Source organism: Tachysurus vachellii, chromosome 3 (genome assembly GCF_030014155.1).
Source record: "Tachysurus vachellii isolate PV-2020 chromosome 3, HZAU_Pvac_v1, whole genome shotgun sequence".
Classification (NCBI taxonomy): Eukaryota; Metazoa; Chordata; class Actinopteri; order Siluriformes; family Bagridae; genus Tachysurus; species Tachysurus vachellii.
This window is the reverse complement of record NC_083462.1, coordinates 27,649,445-27,658,861: the sequence shown is the minus strand read 5'-3', so window position 1 is coordinate 27,658,861 and position 9,417 is coordinate 27,649,445. Positions and strand designations below refer to the sequence as shown.

The following is a 9,417-nucleotide window of genomic DNA, read 5'->3' as shown; positions in this document are numbered from 1 at the left end:
CATTGTGACATCATTTATTATATTAATGTTGTATTTCCCAAGCTTTAAAAAATTTCACATGACAACCAATGGATTTATTTCCACTAGCATAAAATGTGTAAAACTAAGCAATCATTCAAATAAATTATTTCAATGAGCTTTTTAATTAACTTAGCTCCCATACCTGTGTCAACTTCATCAACTTTGCAATCAATAATGAGTGTTAATCGGCATATTTTCTGCTCTAGTTCTCGACTCTATAGTGAGACGTTAATCCTCTTTAGAGAAATAAGCATATCGGCTTCCTCAGCTCCTCCAAACGATGGATATATCTGACCAGTGCAATCTACACAGCCTAAATCTACTGCTATTGAGAGACAAGAGTTATTCAAAAACAAATCACGATGATGTTAAAATAAATATGAACCATTGATCATCAATTCTGGGTCACCATGTCACCAGGTGTACACGTATAGTGATAATGTCGTGTGGTAGACATTTGCTCAGCAGTGCTGGTTTAAACTCCTCAGAGACACGGCTTTGCATTCTGCAAATGCTGTGCAAATGTTGCGAATAATTTGCACAGAGGTTTGAGGAAAACAAACGTTTTGTTATATCTGCTGAGTCCTAAAAAAATCTTTGTACAGACCGCGTCTTCGTGTTTAAGCGAGTTCCTCAAACACAGCTGACAAGAGATTCCAAAGAAAAGAGGATCAAACAATGACCCAGCTCTATTGTTCTCATGGTTCTGCTGTTGCTATTCTTATATTCCTTGTCAATTTGTGAATGAACGGCTTGTTCTGACCTCCCTATTGTTTTCTCTTTTAGTGCAAACTTTCACGTCATTTGAATAAAGTCTGAGACAGCAATGAAAAACAACGTTACAGAAGGGACAACGAATGAAATATTAACCAGAGATTCGACAAAGCTTTCACTGTTTGTTCGAAATTTATGTCCGTTATTTCTCTGTATTACATCATCTGTACAAACACAAAGCTGACAGGAAGACAAATGATCAGAATAACTGGGCTATTCTTGACTTAGTGAACTTTAGAGCTCACACCACCATGTGTATGATCTCGGTGATCCCCAGCGCCTGCATATTACCCAAGAGCTCAGAGGCCAGGTACTGTTATCACACAGCAGCTCTATACTCATCCTGTCTAAATGACATGCTGACAAACCCTGTTATCAGTGTGGTTTATTAGTTAAGACAGATTTTACTACAGCTTAGTTAAGCTGTGGTTCTAACATGTAATGAAAGCTATTAAGCGGCAAAATCAATCGCTGCCTAATAAGCGCATAACGGTGAATTATTCTGCGTCGCCTTGACACAGCTCTAAATAGTATTGAACCGAAACTGCTTTAAATTCATTTTTCATATGCTGCACCATTGATTTTGTTTTGCATCACACAAAGCCTACCTAAAGGTAAATAGATCCAGCAGCTACGAGTCAGAGATATCATAAAGGACCTCCAACCTGAAATGTAAGTTAAAAAAAAGTGGTTCTTTTCAATCAATCAAAAGTTTGTCTAAACTTCAAGGCGTATCTTATTCATGAAAACGTCTCTCTATCCCTTTATGTGAAACTCCATTAGTGAAAGTGATATCTAGAGTGATGTAAGGTTTTTCTCTTGTGATGCTAAACCAGAGCATTTCCAGAACAAAGAATGTGCCAGAGGATCCTGACAATGAAGCATCTGTAATCTGAGATGTGCAAAAGTCATGAGCGCACAGCGGGGACATCAAAATGTACGAGTGAATGAATAACACCTGACAATCTCAACCTACTACTAAAAATAACATTCGGCACAGTGCGTGTTTCCAATCTGAACACATCTTCTCCAATACAATCCCTACTGAACTGCTGGAAAATCAGATATCTTGCACGTATAAAATAAAAATGTGTAAAAGATTAATAATACACTTTGTGATAAAACCTCCTTTCTATGCACTCACAGAAAGCAGAGAATTACAGCCAGAGGCTTAAAGCTAAAGTATAAATTTGATCAGTGCTCAAAATCTATCTGTGCATTTTACTCTCTCGGCTTATTCCACTGGCACCTTTTAAATGATGACTTTCTACAAATAGGACTGAAGACTTGAGAACGTTTATAAAGTGTGAATCAAATCTGGGCCCCACTTTAGAGCTAAAGAACATCTGGGCATCACACTCATATTAATTGTGTTTTTTCCCCAATCTGTTGCCACAAAGTTGGACACAAAGCACACATTTATCTAAAGTGTCTTTGTATGTTGCAGCATTACAGCTTTTTTTTCACTGGATCTACAAGGCTAAAAACTTTAGAGCGACGCAGCTGGATCCATGAAGACACAGTTTGTCAAGGATGGAGCAGAAAAACTTGAGTGTCCACAAGCACACGTGGGTGTGATGGTCAGGTGTCTGCAAATTTTCCAACATATAGTGAATCTCTCTGACAATCTTTATATTTCAAACTGAACAATGTCCTGAAAACATCTCAGTACTAAACAGTGTTAATGTTTTCTTTTTTGTAAACGTCAGAGCAAACCGTAACGCAACAATCATTCAGTATTCATTTAAGTAAATTTAGTTGTATTATTAGCATAGAAGTTCCTTATTTCGACTAAAACGGCACGGACGCTCCATGAAATTTCAAAACGATCAATGGTAGAATGTATACAAGATCTGAAATGTTGGCAATTTTTGAACGATGGCCCTCGTCCCTGACAGGTAGAGGATACCGAGGTTTAAGCGTTACCTCCCAGCGGCTGTAAGTGAGCATGAAGAGGCAGAAAGGGACAGAGGTTCCAGTCATGGCATGCACGGATGGCATGCTGTACTCGAAGTTGTAGAAGACCTCCACTTTGACTACGGGCGGCGACGCGGGTCGTGTCCACCTCACCAGGTCTTTGGTGGTCTGTCCGAAGAACAGCACCCAGACCCACACGACGATGACCTGCCTGCTCACACACGCGTCTACGTTCCACATCAGGAACGGGAAGAACACAATGAAGAACATCTCATTGCCCAGTTCAGTGCCCATAGTGAAGAGGTAGAAGAGGAACTTGTTCTCTATGATGAACTCCTGGCCAACATCATCAGTCAGAGAGTTCTTACGTAGAGGCTTTACTCTTCCTCTGGACTTTAATGTTTCAGTACCAGGGCTGAGCAAAGAAACGTCCTCGTTTTCGTGTTGGTTCATACACTTCTTGCTGTCAGTGTCCGATTCACCGGCACACCGATTCACCCCCGGACCGTTAGGACAGATGTCCCGGTCTCTGTCCTTCTCTGTCGCGGCTGATCTGCGGGAAAACGTCCCTCTGACACCGCAAAGCTGCTGAAACCTGGCGACATGGCAAGGATCCTGCAAGTATCTACAAAGGCAGACAAACCGCGTGAACAGAACAGTCGCCATTATTAAACCGACTCGGTGAGCGGAACCGAATCCTGATGACGATGATGAAGGTGGTGCTTCCCTCAGATACAGGAACACACAGCTAACAACATAGCTAACGGCTAACGGCGACTTTCTCTTCGCTTCTTCATGGCGCCAAGGTTCATTCGTGACCCTGGTGTCTGTGTATCTGACGGAAATGTGTCCTGTCGTGTCCCGTCTTGAATAAACAACACAAAGTTTAACCAGCTAGCTCGAGCGAAATAAAACGAAGACCGTAGACCCCGGCTGGCGCCTCGCGCTCTCGACCGTGGGCACGCGCACTAGTGACGTACATGCGGGTCCCCGCAGACACTGACTTCTGCACTGTTTGAAAAAGTACACGGACACCTTTCCCTCACACCCTAAAGGTTGCTCCAGAATTGTTCTGAACTAAGAGGCACAACAAATTTGTTCCAAAATGACACCGAAGACATGGTTTGTCAAGGATGGAGTTGAGGAACTCAGGCACAGATCCCTGATCTCAAATCCACTGAACATCTTGATGTTGTTCTGATGTTCTTGATGATGTTCCAACGTGCAGCTAGCATGTAGCATCCTCACCCAACATCAGTGCCTCACCTCACTAGTGCTCTTGTAGCTGAATGAACCCAAATCCTCTCAACCCAGTGCAGAGGAAGAATGGAAAAGGATGACCTTGTGCTCTTTTAATCACTTGCATTGAACTAAAACCCCAAAAGTTAAAAGAATTAAGACTCTAAATAATGTCGTTTGCTGGTCTCTCTTCACCCTGTCCTTCAGTAAAGACAAACCACGATAGCTGCAGCAGTAATAGCAGTAATATACAGGTCCATCTCAATAAATGATGTCATGGAAAAGTACATTTATTTCTGTAATTCAACTCAGATAGTGAAAATTGTGTATTATATAAATTCAGTACATACAGACTGAAGTAGTTTAAGTGTTTGGTTCTTTTAATTGTGATGATTTGGGCTCACATTTAACAATTCTTTTTTTAATTTTAACATTTCATAAGACCAATAAAAAAAACATTTTTAGTGAATTGTTAGCCTTCTGGAAAGTATGTTCATTTACTGTATATGTACTCAATACTTGGTTGGGGCTGCTTTTGCTTTAATTACGGCCTCACTTCGGCATGACATGGAGGTGATCAGTCTGTGGCACTGCTTTGGTGGTATGGAAGCCCAGGTTTCTTTGACAGTGGCCTTCAGCTCATCTGCATTTTTTGGTCTCTTGTTTCTCATTTTCGTATTGTCAAGAGGAAAATGAGAAACAAGAGACCAAAAAATGCAGATGAGCATCAGAAAGATGCTGATTTCATTTTCCAGCAGGATAATGAAATCAGCATCTTTAAAAAGCAGAAGGAAGCAAGAAGTGCTCTAAAATTTCTTGGTAAACAGGATCAGTAACTTTGGTTTTCAAAAAAAACACACTGGACCAACACCAACAGATGACATCGAACTCCAAATCATCAGACTGTGGAAACTTAATACTGGACTTCAGATAACTTGGGCTATGAGCTTTTCCACCCTTCCTCCAGACTCTAGGACTTTGGTTTCCAAATAAAATACAAAACTTTCTCTCATCTGAAAAGAGGACTTTGGACCACTGGGCAACAGTCCAGTTTTTCTTCTCCTTAGAACAAGCTTACTTGATCCTTTGTTCTCTATATACCCTAAGCTTGTTTTACTGTTGTTATTTTTACCTGTCAAATAATGACTGTCTTATCAAATCTCTGGCTCAAGACTGATTAGTTCCCTGTTTATTAATTTACATTATCTTAACTGCCTTAAAAGTGCTGCCAGTCAGGCAAGCAACCCAGAAACTCTGATATACATCTGCCCAATATCTGAGTAAATAGATGTGGCCAAGAAACTTAAACAGTTTATAAAAACAGACAAGGGGGCACAGCGACTTGGTGGTTAGTACTTCAGGGTCAGGGGTTATTCTGCCATGTGTGTGGAATTTGCATGTTCTGTCTGTGCCTTAGGGGCGTCCTCCTGGTACTCGGATTTCCTCTCTAAGTCCAAATACATGTATTTTATGCTAATTATTAGGTTCTATACATTGACAGTAGTGTGCGATACAATAAATTGGCATCCATTCCAGGGTGTACCCGACCTTGAGTCTCCTGGAACAGGAAAATAGTCATCACTGTCCATTGATTGGAGAACTATAGTTTTTTTTTCCTTATATTTTCCATACTAAATGCTGAAGGGGTCTAGACCTGAGAATATTAAGATTATAAATTATAAAATAATGAAGATTGATTACAATATTAATCAATACAACAATATTTTCCCCAAAAATATATTTATTAAATACATGTAAAACTTAAGCTAACCAAATGTCATTTAGTTCCTACAAATATAGTCTGTCCAAAAAAAAAAAAAAAAAAAAAAAAGTAGGAATTTTAGAGAAATACAAAAAACAAAAAAAAATTAAATCTTCAGCGTGAGAGTGAGAAACAAATCCACTCAACTCATATCACCACTCACATTTCACCACTTAAATCTGATCTTCTGTTCATATCCCTTGACTGAAAAGAAAAAAAAGGGGGGGGGGGGGATTACAGACATTAAAATGCTTACATAATAAATCGGGTGCAAAATGTCAAGAAATCCTACAACACAATCAATTAAGCGGTTTTATGATATAATCATTTAGTAAAAAATGTGCTTACAAACTGCTCTGTCTTCCTTCATTGCACTTAGAAGCCAGAGTTGTTTTCTATGTTCTTTTGACTCTTTGGCATGTAAAGATGTAGAAAAGAAATAACTTTGTTATAGGCAATCATTACATTAAACATTATGCTTATTATATAAACATACTAGTCTTAACAGAAGGTTATATTTACTGCTCGCATATGTTCCCTCAAAGTACATGTTCTCTTTATAATACTTTATTTTTAACCAGGTAAGTCAGTTGAGAACCCGTTCTCATTTACAATGACGACCTGACAGAGAGGCAACATAAAAACTATGTTAACATATGATCTCATTAATTGATATGGACCTTCCTTGCCCAGGCTTTGCCATGTCCTCTGTCTAAGAGAGAGCTGCTTATTTTTCTGTGGAGATAATGCCGGCTTATGGTCCGTCCCTGAACCCGAGTTGTCCGTTTCGTCCTCTCCGTGTCGTCTTGATTTGGAGTCCTATCATGAAATGATCACACACAGCTCTTAGTGAGAGAAATGCAATCAAATTAAAACATAGCTACAGTATGTTAGAGGTGCCACAGACACTATGAAAAATTTTAAATACAAGACAAACCATTGGTAGACTCCCATAAGTCTTTGACTTTATTGTAGCCAGTAGATCTGCCCTGCTGGAGCACTGGGGAAAAGAAAAAATGATGCAAGTTGCTCCAATTTAAATTTAAAACTCCTTTAATTGATGGGAGTATTAACCGACCCAAACACAAATTGTTGTTGGCTGAACAAACCTCTAACTCCTGAACGCTTTCCTTTGCTTGCGTATCACAACTTGCATTCTTCAGTTTCTGGATGCAAGATGCAAAAGGGTTAGAAAGACTTTAAAATAGTAAAGTAAATTCAAAAACACTTGCAAGCAAAGCAAATGTGTGTGATAACATATGCTGTACGTGTGAATGCCTACAAGTCTTTAATCTCCACAGACACTCACTTTGGTTTTTTCCTGCCACTGCTTAAAGGCAAGTGCACATTCCTCAAGCTGCATGCTCAGGTTGACTGGGGTCACGCTGACTGACGCAGACACATTTAGAGCCTGCTTAATCCGTTCATAATGAGCCTGCACATTTCTAATTTCCTGTAAGCACACACACACACACACTCTAACCTAAATGTCAATCTCTTGTAAATCTCATAAGTAAGTCTTAATATGCTCTTTGTTAATTTCTTGACTTCCAAGAATTCTTGAAATGGAAATCCACAGTTGCATGGGTCTACATATAGATGTAACCGTTTCCTGGGAATCTGCTTGCTAGTGCCTTTTTTACTAAGATTTAACCTACTTCTGATTTAAATTTCTGTATTCTCTAATACTGTTCACACATTTTTCCTTAACTAAACTCTTCACTCACCTCCAGTGTACTTGCATTAACCAGTTCTGTTACTCTGTCTGGCTGGTCCTGAAACAACTCGTTCATATTCTTGTTTTTAAATCGCCGCTTTGCATCAAAGGTGAGCTGGAGGTAAGAGAAAATATATTCAATATTTATGGCCAGTGGGAGTTTTTGCATGTGTGTGTTAAACTAGGAGGTTATCATCAATATTTGAAAAAGGGAACACTTTACAGTATATACACAATATAGGTGAAATGGTAAGAAATGTAAGTATTTCACTGCTTAGTTAGAGAAACTACTAGAATGTGTTAGGGACATGATCGTCCCTTGACGGGAACCTGGTTCGGCATGGCAGAATAATAAAAAGCCTTCTCAGAAACAAGCTTCCTGTAGATGTATACAACATCCAGGTGTTGACAGTCGACAGCATCAGAGACAAAGTTCTGCACACTCATCCAGTCCTTCAGTGCAATAGGGATCTGAAACGAAAGGAAACGAAGATATGCAGAAATCCGCACTAACAAACGAGACAGACGGATACCGATGAGAGTATCAGTGGCAGCACCTTCTCCTTTGGGCTGACAAGCTGTGTGAAGTAAAGGCCATACAACATGTAAAGAGCCCCTACTCGGATTTGAAAGCTGTTCGGGGGCAAGAAGTAATCATACACTGTGGTAAAGACAAGACGAATAAAGGGTCTTTTCTCGTAGTTTGTGGTCATGCCACTAGAGAAATAAAGAGAAATAAAATTATATATATATATAAAAATCATACAACATATAAAACACTTAAATTTATAAATGGATCACATAAAAAAAAAAAATCAACACTTGGTTATTATTATTATTTTTATTCCATGATATTAGGCTTAGATATACATGCTGTTATTATAGGAAAAAAATGTTTTAAAAGGTGTTTATTATTATTATTTTTAAAAAAAATTTTTTTATTTGTAGATTAAATTCAGGCTTCACCCTCGTTGAAAAAGAGATAAATTATTACAGTTCAGTCAGGTCTTACTAATAGACACTGGAGAAGTCCATAACTCTCCATATGGACGCAAACTCTTCATAACGCACCGACTGCGTCTGCTGGAAACGTCGCAGCAGCTCCTCACAGTCTCTTTTCAACGGAACCCAAAGTACGTTGCACGTTTTAACGACAGCTTAAAATAAAAAATACAGAGTTAGAACAAACACAATATAGCAGCGAGAAGCACAATCACCAAACTCACCTGTCGACATCCTGACTGAGAAGCCACAGGTGGGAGGAGCTTCAGGGTTAATTAGACACATCACATCATAAGCCAAGAGCTGGTGGGCGGAGCTTAACCACTAATTAAACCAAATCATAGGCACGTGGTTAAAAGTTGATTGAAAATTGCTATTCATACATCATGAATAATCACCTTGTAACAGTAAACTTAATGAACTTAAACGCCATTTTCAATCTCTTCCCACAAACTTGGTAGCACATATACTTTGTATATTGGAGGTTTAGGATTTCAGATCCTTGAAAAGAAATGAAGACATTGTTTGCCAGAGTGTTCAATCCTGACCTCAAACTCAGTCAGAAGGAACTCTAATGCTGACAGAACCCCAGGCCAGATCTGTGCCTGAACTCACTAAAGCTTAAAAAGCATGTGGTGGTGTAACAGACCTTTGGTCATTTAATGTTACACTCCTGCCTTTATCCAAGAAGCATAATCCTTGCCCTTTTTTTGCTTAGCAACTAAAGCACACTTTTACCAGACTACATGAAAGCATTGTCTTCTGCAAATAATAAATCAAATAATGTAATGATGCCTGTTTTTTAAGCAATATTTTTGTTTTACAGAAATGGGCCACTTGATTGCATGTGATAGTAATGTTATATGATAAAATCACGAATACAGTGGTGTGATGGTGTTTGCCCCTTCCTGATTTTTTTTTTTTTTTTTGCATGTTTGTCACACTTTAATGTTTCAGATCATCAAACAAATTTAAATATTAGTCA

At 38.9% G+C, this 9,417-nt stretch overlaps 1 protein-coding gene across 2 annotated transcripts in view; it reads right to left on the bottom strand.

Moving 5' to 3' along the window:
- sgpp1a (sphingosine-1-phosphate phosphatase 1a) overlaps nt 1–8,734 on the bottom strand; it is a 16,630-nt gene extending 7,896 nt beyond the window's left edge. Inside the window, exons 1-11 of one of the 2 annotated variants that reach the window (XM_060866567.1) lie at nt 8,657–8,734; nt 8,443–8,587; nt 7,988–8,147; nt 7,761–7,901; nt 7,441–7,545; nt 7,023–7,166; nt 6,823–6,879; nt 6,651–6,713; nt 6,394–6,532; nt 6,062–6,124; nt 5,877–5,917 (exon numbers count right to left, since the gene is read on the bottom strand). In XM_060866567.1, the coding sequence (XP_060722550.1) occupies nt 5,880–5,917; nt 6,062–6,124; nt 6,394–6,532; nt 6,651–6,713; nt 6,823–6,879; nt 7,023–7,166; nt 7,441–7,545; nt 7,761–7,901; nt 7,988–8,147; nt 8,443–8,587; nt 8,657–8,717 (1,116 nt within the window). In that variant the 5' untranslated portion in view covers nt 8,718–8,734 and the 3' untranslated portion in view covers nt 5,877–5,879. Of the gene's footprint in view, nt 1–2,721; nt 3,691–5,876; nt 5,918–6,061; nt 6,125–6,393; nt 6,533–6,650; nt 6,714–6,822; nt 6,880–7,022; nt 7,167–7,440; nt 7,546–7,760; nt 7,902–7,987; nt 8,148–8,442; nt 8,588–8,656 lie in introns of those variants that run through there. The other variant, XM_060866566.1, reaches the window with a different exon arrangement.
- Nucleotides 8,735–9,417: the final 683 nt, after the last annotated feature.